Genomic DNA, 27145 nt, shown 5'->3' on the forward strand with positions numbered 1-27145 from the left:
AAACAGTTAGCAGGGAGCAAACTCAAATTGGGAACAGGTGCAAGTTGTCCCCAATACACAAACAATTGCACTAAAAGATATAGACCAAAATGACTTACTTACACATGCCATAGAACAACAGAAATTTAATGTTACATTGAATACACAATACATTATAAAAAAATTGTTAAAACAAGTCGTCATAAAATACTACTTAAAGACTGCAGAATGGCCAACAGTGGTTCCATCCTTATAATGGGAATAGAAAACAGTAATCCTTTTAAGTATCCATTATGCATAATAATGATTATCGAATGGATCATCTTTTTCATTTAGATGACATGGTGAGTCAGCATCCATCAAATATAAGGATATGATTATACTGAAGAAGAAATTACCATCCTCACATTGGAAAGGGCCATTATTGACGGAATTACAGGCAGAGTTGCTTTTCAGAAGGTGCAATTGTCTCATTTTGAGGTTGTTGAAGCGCGAATGTTAGACTTACGAAAGGGAATCTGAAGTGTGTGAAGGCACCACCTTGATTTTCTTTAGTCAGTTGACAGTAGATATGTATTCCTTGTCTGAAGTGACAGTGATATTTTGTGAAGTAGGTTGAAATGCCCATAACGCCTTATATCTAGAACAAACCACTTGAGCATAATGTCACCAAAAGAGTTGCACATGTTTAAATAAGAAACTGGACATTGCATTGTTTTAAAACCTTCTAGTGTGGGGGTTTACACCCTCTGTTAGAAGAGAAATATGTTAGGGTCAGAGAAGAACTGTGTTAAAGAGGACCAGTCACCCAAATAAAATTATTCAGAATACTATTTTATCACATTGCTTGAATTATACTGTATAAATTATTTGGCAAGCCTTGCATCATCTCAGAATTAGTGATGGGCGAATAAATTCGGTAGGCGCGAATTCTCGCAAATTTCTGTGTTTCACCACCAGCTAATACATTTGTGAAACTGCTGTGAAAATTTGCTGGTGAAAAATCTGGCGCGTCGGACAAATCTGGGTACGCACCAGAATAGTTGCACGCATAAACATTGTCGCGCACATAAACATTGTCGCGAGTCACAATTATTCGGACGCCCATTAACTATAATGCATTTGCCCAAAATAATAATTTTTGACGCCCATTAACCAATGCAATTCGTGAATTTTTTGCTGTTTCACAAATTTCGCGGGAAGTTCATGAATTTTTCGGCGAAACGGGACAAATTCACCCATCACTACTCCTGTTTGTGCACCAGAATAGGGGAACTGATATCCATCCCCATGCCCTGGCTACACAATTAAACAGTGAGAAGAGAACAGGGAATTTGTGAGGAGAGCAGTGACATCTAGGGGCAGATTTACATAGGGTCGAATATCGAGGGTTCGACATTCGACTGTCAAAGTTAAATCCTTCGACTTCGAATATCGAAGTCGTAGGATTTAGCATTATTCGTTCCATCGTTCGATTCGAAGGATTTTAATCCATCGATCGAACGATTTTTCTTCGACCAAAAAATACTAAGAAAGCCTATGTGGACCTTCCCCATCGGCTAACATTGACTTCGATAGCTTTTAGGTGGCGAACTAGGGGGTCGAAGTTTTTTCTTAAAGAGACAGTACTTCGACTATCGAATGGTCGAATAGTCGAACGATTTTTAGTTCAATCGTTCAATTCGAAGTCGAAGGTCAAAGTAGCCCATTCGATGGTTGAAGTAGCCAAAAATTTTTTCGAAATTAAACTTTTTTTCCTCTATTCCTTCACTCGAGCTAAGTAAATGGGCCCCCTAGTAAGTGCTGAATGGAAAGTGAAGTAATTGTCTGCCCCGCCTCTATGCCTGTATCTGGGTGACAGGTCTGCTTTAAAGAAGCCAAGTATCAATTGAATTTTACAGCTAAACACTTGAGCAATCGTTTTGCTTTTTGTATAAATGAAAATCAAGACTTGGCTGGAGAAAGGCCTGCCCAAAAAAACTGTTATTCTCTTCTGCCGCCCCTTGTTCCAGTCCTGTGGAAGTCCAATCATTTTGAGGATGGGTGACCCATTTGATGAGCCATTCCCCATAGGTGTTTTATTAAGAACTTTGTTCCGCAAGGAAACAGCAACATGTATTTTAAGGTATATCTGTGGGACAGTTCCTCAGGAATCAGGAGTTGATTCATGGAGACTGAATATTGAAATATGCTTTCCAAATGAAACAGAGGTTTTTGGAGAAAAAAGTTGTTTCTCTTTCTGTTACTGTTGCATTAATTCACCAACACTTGAAGGGTATTAAAAATATTGTTATGGGAGGTTATGCCATTGCAGCCTTGCTCCCTGGAAAAAGCCAATAATGTAGTGTGTGTTATGTGGGTTGGCCTGTGTATACACTTGGATCATACAGTATTGTGACATTCTGGATCTTGAAGATGGGAATGACTGAAACCATATGTCTGAGCATTTGAGCCAAATGGCAGTGAGAGAGGTGGCTTGATGGGAGAGCCAAATGACAGCGGGTGAGAGACATCAGTTAGCCTTATGAGTTACAAACTCTGGAGTGCCTGTATATTTTTAAAAGTTTTTCTTTTTGTATGCATGTATGTTTATTTGTTTTTATACCGCACTACTTATGTACACAGTATAGAACAAGTCCTTAATGAAAGAAACAGGGGACATTGCAATAATAAATACAACGTACAACTAGATAAAAGATTTTGAGCTAAGTCTGGAAAAGACAAAAGGGAAGAGAGCTTACAGTCTTGCTCTATAACGTTACATGGTACAACGAAATACAAAAGAGAAGGAAAAAAGAGACGGAGTAATTAGTAGAGCAGTTGAATTGTTGGTCATTATCTTACATTATAAGTCCTATATAGAGATGGGTGAATTTTTTCGCCTTGTTTCACCGTGGAAATGACGCCCATAGACTTTAATGGGTGTCATCGACAATTCGCCGGGGGCGAATTTTTGGTGAAACGAAACGGCTCAGATTCGCCCATTCCTAGTCCTATAGTATTAACTGTGTGACTTCCCTTATGTGTAAATGATATACTGTATGTGGCTTAGTCCATGTATTGTTTCTAAGGATGCACCGAATCCAGGATTTGGTTCGGGATTCGTCCAGGATTTGGTCTTTGTCAGCAGGATTCGGCAGATCTGAATCGGAATCCTAATTTGCATATGCAAATTAGGGGTGGGGAGGGAAATCGCGGGACTTTTTGTCCCAAAACAAGGAAGTAAAAAAAGTTTTCCTCTTCCCACCAGTCAGTTGGTTTCAGACAGTTCACCAAAAATAAAGACTTTTTCCAATTACTTTCCATTTTCTATTTGTGACCGTTTTTCTAATATTGAAGTATAAAGTGTCATTTTTCACCTTCTAAAGCAGCTCTGGGGTGGGGGTCGCCGACTCTTTCACTGTTCTAAATTGATACATTTAGTTGATACATTTGTTATCTTTGTCCCTGAATGAAACTCAGAATCCCTGAGTTTCATTCAATTTTTGGAGAATGGTAAAAAATTAAAGATGGAAAGCAATTGAAAAATTCTTTGTTTATGGAAAACAATCTGAAAACACCTGAACTAAAAAAATTGCTTGGAAGGTGAACAACTCCTTTAATTGGTTTGGCGCTGAATATAGAATTTTATATTTAGTTTTTGAACCGCTCTATAAGAGGCACTGCAATCCACATGAATGTTTTTTAAATTATGGATCTTCAAAAGGATTAGTATTTTCTATTTGCATTATAAGCAGGGAGCTCTGTTAGACTTTCTTCATTCTGCAATATTTGTAGACTGGTCTATGATGACTTTAAGGCCTTTGTTTTAACAATTTTGGTGCATTGTGGATTTGTCTTATAGTACGGTTTGAAAACTAAATGTTAAATTATATATTCAGCTTGTCAGCTACTCACCAGCAACACAGGGCACTTGGTAGGATCAGCAGGACACAGAATAAAGTGGACAGTGTAAATTTAGGGTGGCCGGCATATGCGCTCGCAAGGGGGTGGGCTGGCGCTAGAACCCAGGCGGCCTAGGGGCTGCAAAAAGGGAAATCCGGCCCTGCCACTGTTGATTTATGGCTTGATTATGAAATGGTATATATATTATATTTTTTGCATTGATTACCGTATATACTCGAGTATAAGCCGACCCGAGTATAAGCCGAGGTACCTAATTTTATCTATGAATACTGGGAAAACGTATTGACTCGAGTATAAGCCTAGACACAACTACAGCCCTGTCTCACAGCAGTGCACATTCCGCCAAAGCGACCCCCCAGCGATCAACCGGACTTCTTTGCAAAGTTGATGGTGACAGAGAATTGCCAAACGGATTACTGTGTGCATTGTCCCACTGTCCCACTACCATGTGCAGATGGCGCTGTGTGATATTGACATCACTGTTAATCTTTCGTATAACCAACAGAGGGCGCTGTGTGATATTGCAGTCACTGTTATTCTTTCATATAACCAACAGAGGGCGCACTGTTATTCTTTCATATAACCAACAGAGGGCGCTGTGTGATATTGTAGTCTCTCCCCAAGCGAACTGTTGGTATAGGAATGATTAAAAGTGACTGACATCTCAGCTACTGCCCACTGACTCCAGTATAAGCTGAAGTAGACTTTTTCAGCACATTTTGGATGCTGAAAAACTCGGCTTATACTCGAGTATATAATTTCTCAGTCTTGACTATATTACTTTTTGGTCCTTCATATACTGTATATTGCACTTTGTCTCCTTCATTATTCTATGGTTCGGATTAGAGCTTTCCACAGAAGAATTCTGTGCTACTCTCTATTCATTTCATTGATAAATACACCTCTAAAAATCCCATAGTGAGGAATAAATCTGCCCCTATTCTTTGTCTTGCCATAGCGATGTAGAGGTTTGGGGATAACAGTCGGATGGACATCTTGTCCATGGGAAAAATACAAACATTTACATATAGGTCAGATACTTGTTACTGTTTTTCCCATGCCACTTTAAGGCACGTTATTAAACAATTATTCTGTCTCAGCATTAATACTGAATGGATCCAAAGGAAGGCAGGTTAAAACAGGGGCCCACACAGACAAAGGATTCAAACGATTTTAGCGTACGATCGAACAATTTTACTTCGATGTGTGAAGACTTTAAAAAATGCTGTAGAAGGTCCCCATAGGCTAACATAGCACTTCGGCAGGTTTAATTTGGCGAAGTATTGAAGTCGAAGTTTTTTTTAAAGAGAAAGTACTTTGATTATCGAATATTCGAATATTCAAACTATTTTACTTTGAATCGAATTCGTAAATTCGAAGTCGTAGTATCCTATTCGATGGTTGAAGTATCCAAAAAATTACTTCGAATTTTTTTACTTCGAAAATTCCCTCTAATTCACACCTTGATAAATCTGCCTCTTATAGTGTCTGATTTAATACTGGTCTGTACACTGTATCTGTCACAGGTTACTTAGCTACAATATTACAGGTATACTCCTATTAGCACATATAATACATCACATTCTGTCATGGAGAGCTGGATGACTGACAAGGGAGACAATCCATTATGAGAGAGCATGTGAAAAGTAAGATATTAGTGTTAGAATTATTCTTATTATTATTATACATATTTATAAATAGGGATGTAGCGAACCGCCGAGTATGTGTTCGCGAACGCCGTTCGCGAACACCGGCAAAAAATGCGAACAGTTCGCGAACTGTTCGCGAACTTCGAACATCTGAAAATCGTTCGATTCGAACGATCGTAGGATTTTTAATCGTTCGATCGAACGATTTTCGTTCGAATCGAACGAAAATCGTTCGATTTTAGCGATCGAATGGTCGAATGGTCGAACGATTTTGACGCGAACGCCTATTGGCGAACGTCGCGCGACGTTCGCGAACTTGCGGCGGACGCGAACAGCCGATGTTCGCGCGAACAAGTTCGCCGCAGAACAGTTCGCTACATCCCTATTTATAAAGCTTCGACGTATTCTGCATCTACAGTAGGAGGGTGCATACATCAAACATACAGACTACATACAAAATTGCAACTGATAACCAATATGAGTGTGAAAAAAGACTTAAAGGGGCCCATTTACTTAGTTCGAGTGAAGCAATAGAGGAAAAATAGTTTGAATTTTGAATGTTTTTTTTGGCTACTTCGACCATCGAATGGGCTACTCCAACCTTCGACTACGGCCTTCGACTTCGAATCAAATGATTCAAACTAAAAATCGTTCGACTATTCGATAGTCGAAGTACTGTCTCTTTAAAAAATTCTTCGACCCCCTAGTTCGCCACCTAAAACCTACCAAGGCCAATGTTAGCCTATGGGGAAGGTCCCCATAGGCTTCCTAACAATTTTCTGATCGAAGGAATATCCTTCGATCAATGGATTAAAATCCTTCAAATCGTTCGATTTGAACGATTATTCCTTCGATCGTTCGATCTTAGGAATAGCGCAAAATCCTTCGACTTCGATATTCGAAATCGAAGGATTTTACTTCGACCCTAGGTAAATGTGCCCCTTACAGTCTAAAAAGAGATGGGGGTATGACCTTTTTTTTCTATAGGGAGAAGATATGCCATGTTCAGCACTAAAAGGTGCAAAGCATTTCCCTTTATGCTAATGCCACACAGGGACATTCTTCTGTTGAAATCATTCACGTGTGCTTGCACTCGAGCTGGTTCTGGGTGGAAAGGAGTCTTATGTGTGAGGGCTTATTTTTGGCCTGAGTAGTCAGCAGGTTGATTTCAGCGTTAGCCTTAGTGCTTGAGGTCTAGCTCCGCTCTGTATCTAGCACTGAATTGTAAACTCAGTGATAGGTGAAAGTGCAACCTTGGTGGGTACAAGGCAGCCTTGTGCTTACCCCCGCCATAGACCTACATTGTTTTTATCCTGATGGGATTGAGGTCTCTGTGCTCTATATTGGAGTGCTGAGATCTGTGCTAATTCTTCTATGTACACAAAGTACAAAAAATTGAGGATTACACCAATTATTAGCACTTTGCATCCTGCCCTCCACATAATAAATAATAATTTATATGTGTTTTTTTTTTAATGATTCACATTTAACTTTGATTACTTTACCTGTGCTCACTCTCACTGACCCATGTCATCTCTTCTGCAGGATGATCAACCCCAGTAATAGGAGCTTCCTTGTCAATGACCTGGCTCCAGGACGTGAGTATGACCTCTGTGTCCTAGCTGTGTATGATGATGGAATGACTTCACTGACTGCAACACGATTAGTAGGCTGTGTCCAATTCAGCACAAAGGAGGAGAGTGGGCAGTGCCAGCCGCCCCATTCCCAGTTCCTGGGAGGTACAATGATTATCATTATTGGAGGAATTATTGTGGCATCTGTGCTAGTGTTTATCATCATCCTGATGATCAGGTACAAGGTATATAATGGCCAAGAGGAGGTGGGGAAAACCAGAGTCAGCAATGTGTATTCTCAGACCAATGGACAACAAGCTATGGCGTGTGCCCACTCTTGTGCCAAGCTGAGTGGAGGTGCTGAGGAGTTACCCCTTAATATAGAGTTTGCTACAGCAGAAGAGGTGCCAACCAACAAAACAACCAAACATATGTGTGAAACAAGCAGCAATGCTCCAGAGCAGGGTGAGTTGAGAAAAGGCAAAAAGTAGAGGAAATATTTTGAGGTTTTAGTACTTTCTACTCATTTGCTTCATTCTTTACCAGGAAGCAAATCATTCGAGGAGAAGAGAAATTCCAGTGAGTGGACTGATATTAACATCTAACGGATGTCCCCAATGAGCATTGTTCAAGGTATGTCAGTGAATAAGAGTTCTTTGTCAATGACCTTACGTTAAGTAGGATTCAAGTCCACACAGGGCGTTTTTGGGAGATTTGGTTGCCTGTCGACTAATCGCCTTGTTTTTGCAGCGACCAATCTCCCCAAATGCCTTTCCTGTTCCTGTGCCGGCTAAAATGAAAAAACGCCAGCGATAATCACACGCAGCGGTTCGTTTTCTGAAGTTGCCCTAAGTAGGGATGTCGCGGACTGTTCGCCCGAGAACTAATTCGCGCGAACATCGGCTGTTCGCGTCCGCCGAATGTTCGCGAACGTCGCGCGACGTTCGCCAATTTGGGTTCGCCTTAGCTGGCGCTTATTTTTGACCTCTCACCCCAGACCAGCAGATACATGGCAGCCAATCAGGAAGCTCTCCCTCCTGGACCACCCCACACCCCTGGACCACTCCCCTTCCATATATAAACTGAAGCCCTGCAGCGTTTTTTCATTCTGCCTGTGTGTGCTTGGAAGAGCTAGTGTAGGGAGAGAGCTGTTGAGTGATTTGAGGGACAGTTGATAGTAACTTTGCTGGCTAGTAATCTACTTGATACTGCTCTGTATTGTAGGGACAGAACTCTGCAGGATTTGAGGGACATTTTAGGTTAGGTAGCTTTGCTGGCTAGTAATCTACCTTCTACTGCAGTGCTCTGTATGTAGCTGCTGTGGGCAGCTGTCCTGCTGCTGATCTCTCATCTGCTGACTGCTGCCTGTAACCCAATAGTCCTTGTAAGGACTGCTTTTATTTTCTTTTTTGTTTTTTTTACTTTGCTACTGTAAGAGCCCAGTGCTATTAGTCTAGCTGTGTTGGGGAGTGGGACTGGTGTGCTGCTCCTCCTAGTAGTTCACCACCACCAGCACCAACCAGAGTCAAAATTGTTACAAAGTATCTTATTTGCACCTGTTAGCTGTTCTGAGCTCTCTGCCAAAAGCTAATTAAGTTAGAAACTGTTTTTTTTCTGGCTGTTCAGTTCAGAGAAAAGAAGGACTGGTGTGCTGCTCCTCCTAGTAGTTCACCACCACCAGCACCAAACAGAGTCAAAATTGTTACAAAGTATCTTATTTGCACCTGTTAGCTGTTCTGAGCTCTCTGCCAAAAGCTAATTAAGTTAGAAACTGTTTTTTTTCTGGCTGTTCAGTTCAGAGAAAAGAGGGACTTGTGTGCTGCTCCTCCTAGTAGTTCACCACCACCAGCACCAACCAGAGTCAAAATTGTTACAACGTATCTTATTTGCACCTGTTAGCTGTTCTGAGCTCTCTGTCAAAAGCTAATTAAGTTAGAAACTGTTTTTTTTTCTGGCTGTTCAGTTCAGAGAAAAGAGGGACTGGTGTGCTGCTCCTCCTAGTAGTTCACCACCACCAGCACCAACCAGAGTCAAAATTGTTACAAAGTATCTTATTTGCACCTGTTAGCTGTTCTGAGCTCTCTGCCAAAAGCTAATTAAGTTAGAAACTGTTTTTTTCTGGCTGTTCAGTTCAGAGAAAAGAGGGACTGGTGTGCTGCTCCTCCTAGTAGTTCACCACCACCAGCACCAACCAGAGTCAAAATTGTTACAACGTATCTTATTTGCACCTGTTAGCTGTTCTGAGCTCTCTGCCAAAAGCTAATTAAGTTAGAAACTGTTTTTTTTCTGGCTGTTCAGTTCAGAGAAAAGAGGGACTGGTGTGCTGCTCCTCCTAGTAGTTCACCACCACCAGCACCAACCAGAGTCAAAATTGTTACAAAGTATCTTATTTGCACCTGTTAGCTGTTCTGAGCTCTCTGCCAAAAGCTAATTAAGTTAGAAACTGTTTTTTTTCTGGCTGTTCAGTTCAGAGAAAAGAGGGACTGGTGTGCTGCTCCTCCTAGTAGTTCACCACCACCAGCACCAACCAGAGTCAAAATTGTTACAAAGTATCTTATTTGCACCTGTTAGCTGTTCTGAGCTCTCTGCCAAAAGCTAATTAAGTTAGAAACTGTTTTTTTTCTGGCTGTTCAGTGCAGAGAAAAGAGGGACTTTCCAGTACAAAAGAGGGACAGGGGGTTGAGTGGTCAAAAGAGGGACAGTTGGGAGGTATGCAAGTGCCACCTAGCTGTGTGAGCTTTTTCACATTCTGTCTAAATAACAATAATAATTCCGTGTCCGTAAACATCACCTGAGTGATGTTTTTACAGCAGCAATAATATATTCCGTATCCACTACTGTATACATTGCCCTTGCAGGCATTGTTTGCCCAGTCTTTAACCAAGTGCCACCTAGCTGTGTGAGCTTTTTCACATTCCGTGTCCAGAAACATCACCTGAGTGACGTAGTGTGATTTCTGCCCTTTACAGCACAAAATGCAGCGCTGTGTCAACAATGTATTTTTCAGATACATTTTTGCCCTTGATCCCCCTCTGGCATGCCACTGTCCAGGTCGTTGCACCCTTTAAACAACTTTAAAATCATTTTTCTGGCCAGAAATGTCTTTTCTAGCTTTTAAAATTCGCCTTCCCATTGAAGTCTATGGGGTTCGCGACGTTCGCGAACCGTTCGCATTTTTGACGCAAGTTCGCGAATATGTTCGCGAACATTTTTTCCGCCATTCGCTACATCCCTAGCCCTAAGTTGCCTCATGAGGAAAAAAGGGTAGAATTATGACTTCACTATCAGTGTGATAATAAGTTAACAGCTCTTTCCTGAAAAATGTCCTCACAGTTAGAACAGTGTTCGAAAGATCGACACATTCATTAATTAATATCAATGAGTCCGTTTTTCAAAATGTGTTCAACTGGCTGATGCAAAAAATGGGAATAAATGATTTGGATAACTCTTGTCCATACTGCAGTGGTTTTTTTTTCAGGGCAGAAAAGATGCAATATTAGTTCACCTATAGGTAACAATATTTGCCAATTGATAAAAGAAAAAAAATTTGGATTCTTTGCAAACCTGTCTCTATTTATTCTGAATAGTATGTGTCTAAAAAGGGTCATTTACGATTGCAAGTGCAGTGTGCCACATGCAACTTCGGATTAAGGATGCACCGAATCCACTATTTTGGATTCGGCCGAACCCCTGAATCCTTCGCGAAAGAATCGGCCGAATAGCGAACCGAATCCGAATCCTAATTTGCATATGCATATTTGCATATGCAAATTAGGGGTGGGAAGGGGAAAACATTTTTACTTCCTTCTTTTGTGACAAAAAAGTGACGCAATTTCCCTCCCCTAATTTGCATATGCAAATTAGGATTCAGATTCGGTTCGGCCTGGCAGAAGGATTCGGCCGAATCCTGCTGAAAAAGGCCGAATCCCAAACCGAATCCTGGATTTGGTGCATCCCTACTTCGGATGCAATTTTTACCTACAATGCAGGATTTTTATCCTTAATTTCAGTAGCACTGCAGTCAAGCACAGCTTTGCATTCACTGCAATTGCCTCCAACACATCAAACAGACTCAATTATGGATAAACATTTGCCAGATGGGATACATCCAGAGATTGTCAGAGTAGGGAGTTTGTAATTTCCAGTGCTAAGCATTAATATAACATTGGTTAATTTAAGGTGCAAGTATGCTGCTCCTATTGATAGAGCACTTTGAGGGTATATATATATATAATGTAAAGACTGCACACCTTAAAATAGTAGAGTCCTGGGTGCTTATGCAACAAATAAAGAATAAACAGTCCAAAATGATAGCACTTACAGGATTTGCACAATGACACCAAAAAGTCAAAAATGAAGAAAAAGGTTTATTGATCCAATCCTTTCTCAAGGATATATATATACACACACACACACACACACACACACACACACACACACACACACACACACACACACACAAACACACATATATATATATATATATATATATATATATATATATATATATATATATATACAATTTGTTGCACACTGCTATTTTTTGAAAAAGGTTAACAATACATATTTATCTCATTTAAAACAGGCCAAAGTTTCGGTCTCCTTCTAAGACCTTTATCAAGACCTATTGAGAAAGGTCCTAATGAGGACCGAAACATTGGACTCTGGTACAATGTATAGACAATAAAAGTTTTAAAAACATTTTTTCAAAGGATGTGCTGGTCTTAAGATAATTTTTCTATATATTGGATGTGACCCCAATTTATATGTTTTGCATTGGAGTGTGGATACTTTGGAGAGAGAGAGAGAGAGAGAGAGAGAGAGAGAGAGAGAGAGAGAGCTCAGAATGCTATGGATTCAGGAAACAGTATTAATATATGAGTTGTATCTATTTTTGTCTCACGCATACTGTGGGTATTAAAGTGTTTTAGTGCATGAAGTATCATCTCACACATACAGAAATCATCACACGTCATCACACTGTCAGGAGGTGATAGAAATTGGTACTATAATTGCAGCCTTCAACAGAGAAATACAATCCAGCTGTTATAAGGCAGAATATGTTACAGATCATCAGCATCACAGATGGCTATAGAAGCTGGACAAGCTTGGTGCATTTAATGAGCAAACAAGATTGTGAATTTTTATTTGCATGACAATTGTCCTTAAGAGCTTTTTAAATATAGCATAATTGCAAATTGTGATTATTTATGCACACACTCTGCAACTGAGTTACGCCACAACTTTGAGAAAAATATGCGCAAAACAGTTTGCACAAATTTATAGTCGCAAAATTACGGCCAGCACTATATTCATGCACAACAACCATGCACGGTGGCTATGCTCACGCAAAACGCATCTTGTTTGTGAATATATATTGACGATGCACATCTGCAAGCATTCTGTTTGTTTTCCTAGTGCTCGGGTTTTCTTCCACACTCACAGGTTATGTGACTTCTGAGGAAACTGAATCTAGTGCACAAGCATTACAGCTTTCTTACATTGTAAGCTCCACTAGGGCAAGGACTGAATGATGATCACTCTGAAGTAATGGTTAAATAGTCAGTGCTATAGAAATAAATGAGAATAAAAATATTGTTGCTAATTAATGGAATCAACCAAAATTACCAGTCAGCGGACTATGCCTAATACAACTGACAGATAATCAGATTCACATCTCTGATCTCACATCTCTATGTCACATAGGGGTATATTTATCAAAGAGTGAAGTTAGAGATCACCACAGTCCTCTAGAGTGAAATTCCACCACTCTCCATTCATTTTTATAAAATTTTTAAGGCGTGTTTATCAAGGGGTCACTTTCGCCCATTGATAAAAACTATTTTTAAAATCCCATAGAAATGAATGGAGAGTGGCGGAATTTTAATCTAGAGGACTGTGGCGATCTCTAACTTCACTTTTTGATAAATATACCCCATAGGTTTGCAGCTCTTAAATGCACTCTATATATATATCAAAAAGTGAAGTTAGAGATCGCCACAGTCCTCTAGAGTAAAATTCCACCACTCTTCATTCATTTCGTTCAAAAAACCCATAGAAATTAATGGAGAGTGGTATATTTATCAAAGAGTGAAGTTAGAGATCGCCACAGTCCACTAGAGTGAAATTCCGCCACTCCCCATTCATTTCTATGGGATTTTTTAAAAGAAATTAATGGAGAGTGGTGGAATTTTTTAAAAAGAAATTCTTTAAAAATAAATGAATGGAGAGTGGAGAGAATTTCACTCTACAGGACTGTGGCGATCTCTAACTTCACTTTTTAATATAAATATACCCCCATGTCTTGCAACAGTCAGGGACAGGCGTGCCAAAAGCCCCAAAGGCCTTTCATAAGTGAAGAAATAGGCTATTTGTTTAACTATGCAAAAGAATGGAAAGGCGGAACTCCAGTTAAAAAGAAAAAGGTGGTTTATTACAACAGGTCACAGATCTCACCATGCGTTTCGGGAGCAACTCTCTTAACCAAAGGCTTGCCATATTTGTTTCACTATCTTTTTCTTTTTTTTTTTATTTCCCAGCAGTTTTGGATTTGGCCTTAAAACTCTGTGCAGCTGGGAGGTACAGCTCTGCTAAATGGTTGCTGTCTTTGTAGGAAAAAGAAATACCAGGCTGTGCATCATGTCCATATCCCCAAATAATACAGTTATAGGTTAAAGGAACTGTAACACTAAAACATTTTTTTATTAAAAAATCAATTCTACCCACACTAATAATAGAACTTCCCTGCATAAAGTGTATTATTATCAATGTTGTTTGAAAACACTGCTTCCTATCTACTGAAAAACAGCGATAGGGCGACTCACTCTGCAGATCTGCGCTCCACATCTTCCCCCTAACCCGACCTCTGCCAAAACTGCAAGTTTGGCAGCGGCAGGAAGACTACTGACAGCTCAGTTATCCGATTGTGTGTATTCTTATGCATCAGTGCCCTAGTATTAGCCTAACAGGCTAATACTGTCCAGGCTGGCAAGAAATAATAGTGATTATCATAAATTCCTGGACTGTCTTTCCTCCTCTCACAATACTACCCACAATCTGCAGGATTTAGTGCAATCTGGATACTACTTTATTCTTATGCTTCTGGATTTATTTACTATTTTCATACTGTTTCCATTCTGTTTTTATGCAAATTAATCATGCTCTTCATAATCAGTAATCATGCTGCATCTTGGCTCTCCTTTTACCTTTCTAGCTGAATAACTCTTTCTGTAACAGATCCTCTATTTCAGCTATGTGTGAGGGTGCCTCAGTGTTTTGTACTTGTCCCTCTGTTCCCTGTACACTCTTTTCCCTGGGAAACGTCATCCATTTAGTTCACTTTAAACATCACTTGCATGCAGATGATATACATATACAGTTTACACTCCAGTTTACAAAGGAATCAGACCCAGATATCTAACTGTCCCCTTGTTCTCTCATAGTAACATAGCAAGTTAGGTTGAAAAAACACACATCCATCAAGTTCAACCTTTTAACTTCTTTTAACCTGCCTAACTGCCAGTTGATCCAGAGGAAGGCAAAAAAAACCCCCATCCATAGCTTCAGAGGGGGAAAAAACTTCTTACTGACTCCAAAATGGCAATCGGACTAGTCCCTGGATGAACTTGTACTATGAGCTATTTCCCATAACCCTGTATTCCCTCACTTGCTAAACACCATCCAACCCCTTCTTAAAGCTATCTAATGTATCAGCCTGTACCACTGATTCAGGGAGAGAATTCCACAACTTCACAGCTCTCACTGTAAAAAAACCCCTTCCGAATATTTAGGCGGAACCTCTTTTCTTCTAAATGGAATGGGTGACCTCTTGTGAGCTGGAAAGACCTACTGGTAAAATTATACGCCCATTGACTTTAATGTATTTGGATAAAATAGGCGCGCATATACAAATTGTCGCGGGCGTTGAAATTGACGCGCGTCAAAATTATTTTGACTCCCAATGCCTTTGCGCAAATTTTTCACCGCACAAATTTTTCAACGGGACAAATTCGCCCATCACTCTTTAACAGAGTATGGTTCAAGATGGTGCTAATTTGTTTTACTTTTCTCTATCTTTCTTAAACCATATTTATAACACTGCAAAAACCTGTGACATTTTCCTTGCCAAGATCAGCCTTTTTTTCTAATGCAACCCTTTAAGGGGTGTGGACATAACCTAATACTTATTGGTGGCACTGTAATAACTAATACTCATCTAATACTAACTGATGGCACTGTACTAACTAATACTAATCTAATACTGGTGGCACTACAATTCAGTATAGTGTCAACCTATGTATAAATGCAATTATGTGTAAAATGCATGATACGTGAATGTTGCCTTTATTTTGCTGTCTAAGGTTATTAAATTAAACTCTACATATAAATAATTAGTAGTGTTCTTAAATAATCTACTATATGGAGAAAGGCAGATAAAGGTGACTCACAAAGCACAAAAGCTTTTCGTCACTTTCCCCTTTGAGTGAAAGCTGGTAGTTTTTATGTGTGTCACCATGTCAAGAACTCCCCGCTGTTGCTATTAAAAAACCCTATAATTCTGCATGTCACTCTGTTATTCTGTCACTCTAAATGGCACTAACTCAAATAACCAGGCAGGTCAGCTTCAGTGGTCTAAATGAACCTTCTAGTAAGTTAAGATGGAAGATTATGGGGAATTATTTTGTTCTTAAACCTTTTAATCAAACAAAAATTGCCTTAAACTGCCTGTTTTTGGCATGGAAAGTTGGCACTTGGCAAAAGCAGAGAGAGTGGAGAAATGTTCTGTGTAATTGATATATATAAACAATATAAACAAAAACCCATAGCTATTAGATGGAGTTCTAGTGTTTAATGTGGCATTGTTCTTCCCACATCTTTTCCACTTACACAGTTGGAATTCCTATGACAAAGTAGTGACTGTCGAGGCAGTATATAAAGGTAAATGCTTTTGCCCACTGCCGTTTATTTTGCACTTTTCAGCATACTCTAATGGGCAAGCTTTGATAGCATTGGAGACCACCATGAGTATTTTATTGATTGGACAGGACCTTAGAGCAAAGAAGTAGTCCGCATAGGGAGGGTTCTTTAATTCAAACATGGAACTAACTTTCTAGACGGATGGTGACAAGGAAATGATTGTTGGGATTAGAGTTGGATGCCTTTCTAGCAAACAAAAATATTCGTTGTTATGATCATTACATTAAAGTAGAGGTGACTAAACAAGTGGATATTCTATTTTTGCGATAGGAGAAAATACTTATGTGAAGGGATTAGTGTTTTTTTCCCCCCAAAATTCAGTGGTTATATTGTATGTCTTTTAAAGATTTTAATTACTTAACCCCTCAAACAGCTTTTAAAGGATAAGTACGATTTTAAAATAAGCGAATGAAAAATCGATAAGGGTGCTATTTTTTAGCACTTTTGCAGTAAACATTCATTATTTATTCTTTTTTCATTCCAAGATATTACGGAATACATGTAGGGGCAAATTTGCTTAAGGTCGAATATCGAGGGTCAATTAACCGTCAATATTCGACTGTCGAATTCGACGGGGAATTTGTGGGGAGAGCAGTGACATCTAGGGGCAGATTTACATAGGGTCGAATATCGAGGGTTAATTAACCCTCGATATTCGACTGTCGAAGTTAAATCCTTCAACTTCGAATATCAAAGTCGAAGGATTTAGCGCTATTCGTTAGTTCGAATGATCGAAGGAAAAACCGTTTGATCGAACGATTAAATCCTTCGAATCGTTCGATTCGAAGGATTTTAATCCATCGATCGAACAATTTTTGTTCGACCAGAAAAAGCTAGCAAACATTGACTTCGGTAGCTTTTAGGTGGCGAACTAGGGGGTCAAAGTTTTTTCTTAAAGAGACAGTACTTCGACTACCGAATGGTCGAATATTCTAACAATTTTTAGTTCGAATCGTTCGATTCGAAGCCGAAGGTCGAAGTAGCCCATTCGATGGTCGAAGTAGCCAAAAAAAACCATTCGAAATTCGAAGTTTTTTTCCTCTATTCCTTCACTCGAGCTAAGTAAATGGGCCCCGTACTGTTAATATGAATGAATTTTGTTACAACAGCACCACCTGTTTGTCAGTTTCCCACCAGTCTGACCACCAAGTAGTTGTGAGGAGAAAGAAAGAGGCTGCTCTGATGTTATTCTGCTTAAGAAAGATTTGAGAAAGGTTTCTATTTTTTTCTTAAGCAGAAGAACATCAGAGCAGCCTCTTTCTTTCTCCTGACAACTTCCTTGACTACTTGGTGGTCAGAATGGTCGGAAACTGACCAGCAGGTGGCGCTGTTGTAACACAATTCATTCATATTAACAGTATATGTATCCCTTAATATCTTTGAATGAAAACAATAAATAATGAATGTTCATTGCAAAAGTGCTTAGAATAGCACCCTCATCAATTGTACACTCACTTATTTTAAAGGTTTACTTATCCTTTAATAATCATCCAGTTGAGTTTCCACAGCTAACACAATTCCCTGCCTCTGCATTTGTCTTAAAGTCCATACTTGCAGATGATTTCATGTACAAGCTCTAAATATCATTGAATCATGGATAATGAACAGATCAAGCAAATATGAGAGTTGTTGAGTTTTTTGTGCTATTATGAAAGCTTCTGTCCCCACTGCATTTAGTTCAATATGTGCCACCGATAAACCAAGAGGGGATATTGGACAGACGGTATCTCCATCCCACTGTAACTATGACTTAAACACTAAAATGCAAGGAAGTTGTGGCTGCCTGTGTATTCTCAATATACAAATTTCATAAAAATGATGTTTTAATGTTATTTCTTTTCTTGTTAATGTTTATTCTTTTATTATTGAGGTTTCTTATAATTATTTTAATGTCAATCATCAGGCAGCCCTGTTATACAATAGAATTCAGAATTCAATACAGTATATTTTTCATGATCTATATTTCATCTATATGTGCTTTGTACATAATATGGTCTTAATATTGAGTTTGTATTGTGTATTATTTATCAGTGCATTGTTCACTATTTTCACTTCATGTTCAATTTGTCTGTACCTTGTTTGATATCTGGTTTTCAAATTAATTTTTCATATGGGCATTGTTTAACCTCAAGATCCATTTTATATATATATATATATACTCATTGTTCCATTCAGCTATGTGTCATATAACAGGGAACAGTGGCTAACCAGGCGGAGATAAAGAGAGTCATTCAAATGCATTCTATTGAAATCACACATCTATTTTCTCTATACTTCTGCAACATGAGCTGTGTGGGATGGGGAATGCGAGGCTGTAGGAAATAAGATTATGGTTAAAGAGAGGGCAAGGAGATGTTGATCTGCTACAAAGTTCCCATCAGTGTGAGAATACACATGACAGAATATAGGTGAAAGGCTTTCTCTCTGTGGATCTAAGGCTTTATGAAATTGGAAAAAAACACCTTTACATTGTCAGTGCAAGATTTTTCACTGTGGAAGAAAAGGACTAGATTTTGAGGAACTGCTTTGATCATCATCATCATTTATTTATATAGTGCCAACAAATTACACAGTGCTTTACATTATCTTATAACTAACAGGGAACAGACAACATATAACAACAGATTACGATAGGATTAGAGGGCCCTACTCGCAAAAGTTTACAAGCTAAAGGGTTATGGTACAATTGAGACATAAGGGTTATAAAAACAAATTTGTGATTTATGTCTGGTTCATTAATATATCTTGTATAATCTTCCATAAGCAGGTGGGTCTTTAAGGAACATTTGAAAGTTTAGAAGGAAGAAAAATATCTGACAGTTTGAGGCAGAGAAGTTCAGAGAAAAGCAGAAGCCTGAGAGAAGTCTTGTAGAGGAAATGGGCTGAAGTGATGAGAGGAGAAGCAAGGCGAAGGTCAGAAGCACAGCGAAAGTTGTGTTAGGGTAAGGTCACACTGGGCGTTTTGGGGAGATTTGGTCGCCTGGTGACTAATCGCCTAGTCTTAGCTGCGACCAATCTCCCCAAATGCCTGCACCGGCTAAAATGAAAAATCGCTGGCGCTAATCACACACGGTGATTCATTTTCCAAAGTCACCAGAAGTTTCCTTGTGAGGCGACTTTGGGCGACTTCGGATTAGCTCCGACAATTTTTCATTTTAGCAAGCGGGAAGGCGTTTGGGGAGATTGGTCGCCGGGCAACCAAATCTCCCCAAAACGCCCAGTGTGACCTTACCCTAAACGAGCTGAAATATAGGGAGGGGCTTCATTGTTAATTGCCTTGAATATTAATGATAGTATTTTGAATATGTTTGTAGAGGAGATTGGGAGCCAGTGAAGGGACATGCATATGGGAGCAGTTGATGTTGAGCGGTGAGATAGATGAATGAGTCTAGCAGCTGCAGTATTTAGAACTGATTGAAATCGTGAAAGATGACTTGTTGGAATATGAGGAGCAAATTGCAGTAGTCAAGGTAGGAGATAATAAGAGACTGGATAAGTGTTTTGGTTGTATCTTAGCTGAGATGCAGTTGTATTTGGAAAGTGTTTGGATATATGGTGAAAAAGACAGATGAGAGTCTAAGATAATTCCTTGGCAGTGTTCCTGTGTAGTCGATGCCAACTGAGCATATATTGTCTAGGGGGAGTGGGTGTATCAAAGGCTTCAGAGGGATCAAGAAGGATTAGTATGAAATATGGACCTTTAGACTTTGCTAGTAGAAGATCATTGGTTACTTTGGTGAGTGCAGTTTCAGTTGAATGTGTTGGCCGGAAACCAAATTGCATGAGGCCAAGAAGGGAGTTGTGAGTGAGATGCTGGGCCAGGTATTTGTAAACAATCCTTTCCAGCAATTTAGATGCAAACGAAGAAGGGAAACTGGATGATAGTTGGTGGGAGAGCTGGGATCAAGAGAAGGATAGGAGTGATTAGTACTTGTTTGTCTAAAGTGAAAGGTTAAATAGATGGGCAACTGTATGGCAAACAGTTCTTGTGGTTTAGAGGATAAAGAGGAGATAAAAGAAGAGAAGGACGGTTGTTTAGCTATTGATAGAGCTTGATTGTAGCAGGAGCGCATGAACTTGAAATGTATGAATTTAGAAACAGATTGTGACAGGGAAGTTCATTTGAATGTGAAACCAGAGCACTCCCTCAGCCCAGAACCATGAACAAAGATGACCGTGAGGCTATGAAGGAACACCAGCACCAATCAATTTTTGACCGCTAGTTACTGTGTGACGGATGTGACAACAACTACCACACCTTCTACCTAGTCTTAGATTACAAGTATCCTGCAGATGTGCTGCTGCTGCTCATCCCAGCATAGGCCTTGTGTGGGTACTAAATGTGAATGTCAAGCCAAAACACATATTTAATCTGGTACCACTAGAAATTATACTGGATATGCTAGAGAATGAGTCTGCAGGCTAGATGGGGATCTGTAGTTGTGCAACCCTGTTCTTTAAAATAAATCAAGTATTAATTGAAGATTGATGGGTTATACAGTATATTCTCTTCCATCACAGTTATCTAGCTGTGTGGTGTCCCCATTATATCTAAATCTGCTTTTATAGCTGCTGTGTGCCCTGACAGGCTGATGCCATTTTGTATGTTGTATGTTGTAGACAATGTGTATTGCCAGATCTGACCACTTGGTCTGTGGATTGATTGGTCAGATGACCTGAATTTAGCTTTTGTGTATACCCCATTAAAAGAGAAGGGATTCAGGAGATATAACAGAAATCTTAAATTCAGCAGCTAAATATTATTCGTAATAAAACTTGAACCAGGTAAATAATCCAAAGCTACAGCATTACTACAAAATAAAAACAGATTCCCAAACAGCTGTGCCTAGGACCAATACTGGAAAGTAATGCATGAAAGAGACAGAAGGCAATTGTGAGCATGTAGAACACATACATTTCTGCAATATGGCTGTGCAAACCTTTGCCTCAGGTGTATCATTTTTCATGGAAGCCAAATCTCTCCCAGGATACAGGAAAAAGGTTGATTCTCTATAGTTTCATGTACTCCCATGTGGGCAGCCAGGCAATTCTATATCAGGCATAAGAATGTATCATCTCTGCTAAAAGGTAACACAAAAAAATTTAATTCTTGCAATACTGCAATACAGATACAGTTTTTTTTCTGCTGTCCAACTCTAACCATGTAATGCTTATTTTAATGTCTTTGATAGTGCTTGAGAGAGCTATAAGTTTTGGAATTCCCTCCCTGAAGAGGTTGGCTTGGCAGATACATTACCGTATATACTCGAGTATAAGCCGAGTTTTTCAGCCCCCAAAATATGCTGAAAAACTCTACATCGGTTTATACTCGGGTCAAGCGCAAAAACTGTCGCCGGCACCTAAGAATAGTCGCTGGCGTCCAAGAATAGTCGCCGGCGTCCAAGAATAGTCTCCAAGAATATTCGCCGGCGTCCAAGAATGGTCGCCGGCATCCAAAAACGAGACGCCAGCACCTCCAATGGGAGCAGAAACCCTCAACTTTTTGATTGAAACTTACCAGAAGCTGCTGCATTTCTCACCCTAGGCTTATACTCGAGTCAATAAGCTTTCCCAGTTTTTGGAGGTAAAATTAGGTACCTCGGCTTATACTCGGGACGGCTTATACTCGAGTATATACGGTATGTATTTCTGAAAGGGGGTTGGATGCCTTTTTTTTTTAGCAACTGAGAAAATTCATAAATACTGAAATTACCAAACAAATCTGATCTATGGACTTATCTGATGAGTAAATATAATTTGATATTTTTTTTAAAATATTTGTTACTGATTATTACTTGAATACTAGATGGTGCTTTTAGGCAGGAAATTCACTCGAGGAGGTTTGTCTGATGTAGAGAAATTAAGAATGGAAGATGCTAAAGAGCAGTATAGTCAGCTACCTCCATGACGTACCAATGTTTGCTGGATGGATAGATAAGATAGTGGTAGGCCAGCTCTGTGGCACACATTGTAGGTAATAATGGATAGAGGTAGACAAGATAGTTTAGCTCCAACTGAGGCTTCAACAAGGAGGAGGAAAGGGATCAGTACTCACTGTTGGACTTTCCAGTCAAAGATCCAGAAAATAAGGGCTAGAAACATCATGTGCAACAGAGAGGACACCCCTAATGTTAGTGCTTCATCCTGTCCCAGTAACCTGCTAGTTGATAGAGCACCTGGCCTTCAAAAAGAGAACCAGCCAAGTGGCCTTAAAGTCCTTATACTGTTTAATATTATCATTAACTGGAATTATGTGTACTAGAAAAATATGCTAGTGATTTTGAAGCTGTTAAAGGAAAACTATACCCCCAAAATGAATACTTAAGCAACAGATAGATTATATCAAATTGAATGACATATTAAAGAATCTTACCAAACTGGAATATATATTTACATAAATATTGCCCTTTTACATCTCTTGCCTTGAACCACCATTTTGTGACTCTATCTGTGCTGCCTCAGAGATCACCTGACCAGAAATACTACAACACTAACTGTAACAGGAAGAAGGGAGGAAGCAAAAGGCAGAACTCTGTCTGTTAATTGGCTCATGTGACCTTACATGTGGTTTGTATGTGTGCACAGTGAATTTTACGATCTCAGGGGGGCGGCCCTTATTTTTTAAAATGGCAATTTTCTATTTATGATTACCCAATGGCACATACTACTAAAAAAGTATATTATTATGATAATGGTTCATTTACATGAAGCAGGGTTTTACACATGAGCTGTTTTACTCAGTATCTTTTAATAGAGACCTACATTGTTTGGGGGGTATAGTTTTCCTTTAATGTGTCCATCTGCAAGATGGACCTCCAGTTTATTCTAAGTGTTTATCTCCAAATCTACACGATTGTGTAAAGGGGGTGGGTTCCTTTAAAAGGTTAATTCAGCCATACTACAGTAAAATATATTGTTGCCTTGATACACAAAGTTAAGTGGGTAGAATTGAATCTGTGTGGAGCAGTTGATGCGTGAGGCTGCATAAATAGTGAAGCAATATGCTGGCTTTGAACTCTGTAGAAATCACATCTGTAGGGACATCGCTGGTGCAGGTGCAGACGATAATTTGATATCAAAAGAGACTGTCGCTAGCGTTTGTTCGCACTTTATCACCAGGCGACTTTTCACTCAGGCAAATGGTCGTTGCTCCACAAATTCACTAAAGTGCGGATTTTACTGAACGTTACCTCTTTCTCCAGAGTTGACTTCTCCACCTCAAACCAGGCGAACTGCTAAAATGAAGTTACATCTTCCTCAATCTTATGTCACTTACATCATATCCTGTCTGCCGAAAATGTATTAAAGTTGAAAAAACACTGGCGACTTTTCCTTTTTTTAAGCGGAATTGCCCTCAAAAGTCCTAGCTTAAACTTTTTTTGGGTTAACATTTACCCAGACGATTGAGGGCATTATCTGATCTCTTTTGTCTTTGTTAATGTTTCTTGGACATTTGTAATAAAAAGTGGCCACACCAACATCTTTAATAAAGACGTCCATACAACTTTAATGTACCCACCCTATTCAAATTGACCTAAGCGTAAGATCACTAGCGACTTTTCGCTAGGCATAAATGAACGGCAGCATTTGGCGCCCAGGATGCAACTTTGCATTTTAGTGAATTAGAGAATTTGCGCCTGGCAAAGTGTGCGAAGCGCTCGATGGTGACAATTCATCCTTTAGTAAATCTGCCCCCTAGTTCTGTGGTACCTTGATATTAGAAGGTGCGCTGTATTATTAATGTTTGTGCTACATTATTTATTAGAGCTGATCTATTCAGCATTTATCAGAATACTTTTATCCACAATTCCGACCACTTGTATGAAGACAGAATGAATCGTTCACAGGTAGATCCCTAATATATTTCTTTGTGTTTGTTTCTGAAAGGATGAAGAACTAAGTAGACAGGTCTCAGGAAATCCTGACGGCTATCTGACAGTTAATTGCTGATTCATCGGGTGAGATGGAGCACGGCTGTTTTCTGACCCTCTCATCGGTAGTCTGATTGCTGTCGCAGGCTGGTTACCATGGAAATCGGACGGCTGAGGTTTCTGATCCCCTCTTTTCCTTGCTGCGTGACTCTCACATAAACATGTTGAGCCCCCCTCCTCACTGTTCATCTTCTCCAAAACACTCCAAAACACTTTCTCCATTCCCTTTTCTATCCCCCTCCCCCAAGAGACTGGAAACCATTTTATAGTTTTTTAAAATATATATATATATACTTTTGTAAAATGCCCAAGTTTTTTTTAATAAAAATTACTAAGAAGAACATTTTCCAGTGCTGCAGATTTCTGTACACGGAGAACTAGGTCATATGAAACAACAGAGTCTTTGTCTAACAGCTTTATTCAGCGCACACCCCAGTGCTTACAATACATTTCTGTCTTTTCCAAGGAGAGTAACCAATGCAGGGCAATTACAGTAAGGGGATAGACCAAGGCAGATAGTGCTACAAGATTGGAATTGGATGATAAGCTTTCCAGAACTGTATTATCTACTGCAATTCACTTTATACATTAAGATGCCCTCAAGTATATGTTCTTAAAATTTTAAGAGAGCATTGGCCATGTTCATCAGACATGGTTACCTCTGTCATTAGCTGAAAGTTTTAATTATCTACTACCAGAAGGCTGATTTACAAATGCAGGAGCAATGTGCAAAAATGGGTACAAACATTCCAAACTCTCTCTACACAGGTATGTTTCCTTACACCAGCTGTTCACAGTCTCTTCGAGGCTGCAAAAGTAATTTGATTTCCCATGGAGTTCAATTATTCCTGTTTGTGTCCTATATACCTTTTCCAGTTTAACCCCTTCTAAGGGTCAGGGCCAAGGCAGCTATCAGGGGGGGACAGGGGGGAGAGTTGTAGGGGGCCCGAGGGTACTTGATTAGCCAGGCCCCCGATCTTTCTGAGAGCTGCTGACTTCGGGAAGGCATGGACGTTTAGGTGCCCTGGCCACCAATTTTCTTATAATGTGGGTGGGGGGGGCCCTGGCCACTATTTTTTTTTCTCATGTGGGGTCCTAGCCACCAATATTTTTTAATGGGGGGGGGCCCTGACCACCAATATCTTTTTATTTTTTTTTAACATGTGGGAACCCTAGCCACCAATATTTGTTTTGTTTTTTTACTGTGTGGTGGGGAGGGCGGACCTATAGGTGGGGCATGAGGTGGGCGCAGCCCAGGGGGCCCAGGAAATTTTGTCGTACGGGGCCCTGCGATTTCTGATGGCGGTCCTGGTCAGGGCACACAGGCAGATTCGGGAGATTAGTCGCCCGGCGACAAATCTCCTCTTCTTCGTGGCGACTAATCTCCCCGAACTGCCTCCCCTGCCTTCCCGGAAATGGAAATCATCGGTGGGATGGCACTCGGTGCGATTCGTTTTCCGAAGTTGCCTCCAAAGGAAACTTCGGCCGAAAAAAAATGGTACTATATTCTGGCAATGTAGTACTAAAGGATGCAGTAAAAATATATTTTACCCAGACTTGTCAACACAAATTTTTCATGAGCAGTGATGGGCGAATTTGTTTGCGAAAATTTGCGTCACAGGCGTCAACATTTTTTTGGATGCAGCGAATTTTCACTGGTTAATTTTCGCTGCACTTTCGTAAAATTATTCTCCAGCAGCCCGTGGAAATTCACAGCGAATTTGCACCATGCGAATAAATTCACCCATCACTATTCGTGAGTAAACCTACTTTGCCCTCATTGGTCTTGTCATCTGCAATAACTGCTCAGTCTCCCATCGTGCATAAATTGTACAAAAATTTACTTTTACTCCACAATTGTAAATGACCGTAAACCTCTCCCAAAATCCTCATATATCTTTATACATATATGGAACAATGTGGACCAAGATCACGCTGTAACAAGGCTTTGCCAAATTGCTCTGGGAAAAAAAGAGATTGTTGAGCTGATGATTCTGTATTCCACATCACACATGCACCTAGTTCTGTCACGTATACAGAACAACTGAATCTTGTTTTGCCGGTGCTATTCCACGGCAATTCATAAACACGAGTGGATAGGTAAATGTGCATCTTGCAAATTAAAGCATTTTAAATATAATATCCATAGTCACGGCCCAAATGCAATGGCAGTGCAACACGAAGTTTTCAAGATTCCTTTTGCTTGATTTGACTTTGGCATTTGAGAGCGATGGATCCGAGTTTGTCTGACACTACATAACACAAATACAGACTTTACAAGATATATTATCACAAGGGATATTATGCATCTGGCTGTAAAAAAACTATTTTCAAGTGGTTTTGTCACTGCTAGTGAGGCACGAATCTGTGCCGAAGCAGCGAAAAATACACAAAATGCATTTTGATGGGTGTCAAAATTGTTTTGACGCAGGCGTCAGTTTTTATACATGCGACTATTTGGTCCAAATGCATTAAAATCAATGTGCGTCCAAATAATTTTGACACACATAAATTTTTTTCTGGCTAATTGTTGCGCAGTTTTGCAAATTAATTTGCTTGCAGCAAAACGTCAACATTTGCCGCAAATTTGTGTCTGGTGAATTTATTAGCCCATCACTAGTCACAGCAGTAACACAAATGACTTGTTTGTGTGCAGACACTTTGGACATTTCAATATAACCAGCTGGTTACCCAATGTTCAGAATGTTAATCCAAATAGGTCCGGGCTATCATTACCAATTCCATCTCCTTAGATCAGGCATAGGCTGATGTGAGGCTTAGTGCTATAATATTAGATATCAGTGATGCCCATCACCTTCCTGACAGCTCAGTTGAATGTGGAAATGCTTTCAGCCGCCTTATTCACTTTGAACAGGAATCGCCTCCAAGCATCCGGTGCAGTCTGCTTTTTACTCTAAAATGCCACATTTTGGCCATAAATGCCTGTTGCTTACTGGACCAGGAGCTTACTGTCTGTTGCTTACTGGACCAGGAGCTTACTGTCTGTTGCTTACTGGACCAGGAGCTTACTGTCTGCTGCTTACTGGCCCAGGAGCTTACAGGACCTTGCCCCCTGCCCAGAGAGCTACAATACACTCAGGGGGTTATTTATTAAAGTCCGAATGCCAAA

At 39.8% G+C, this 27145-nt stretch overlaps 1 protein-coding gene across 1 annotated transcript in view; it reads left to right on the forward strand.

Annotated features, from left to right (window-relative positions):
* The window catches only part of lrfn1.2.S (leucine rich repeat and fibronectin type III domain containing 1, gene 2 S homeolog), a 44032-nt gene extending 19720 nt beyond the window's left edge, over nt 1-24312 (forward strand). The window contains exons 3-5 of the mRNA XM_018233366.2: nt 7080-7573; nt 7655-7741; nt 23972-24312. Of these exons, the coding sequence (XP_018088855.1) occupies nt 7080-7573; nt 7655-7713 (553 nt within the window). The 3' untranslated portion in view covers nt 7714-7741; nt 23972-24312. The remainder of the gene's footprint in view (nt 1-7079; nt 7574-7654; nt 7742-23971) is intronic.
* Nucleotides 24313-27145: the final 2833 nt, after the last annotated feature.

This window comes from Xenopus laevis, chromosome 8S (genome assembly GCF_017654675.1).
Source record: "Xenopus laevis strain J_2021 chromosome 8S, Xenopus_laevis_v10.1, whole genome shotgun sequence".
Taxonomy (NCBI): Eukaryota; Metazoa; Chordata; class Amphibia; order Anura; family Pipidae; genus Xenopus; species Xenopus laevis.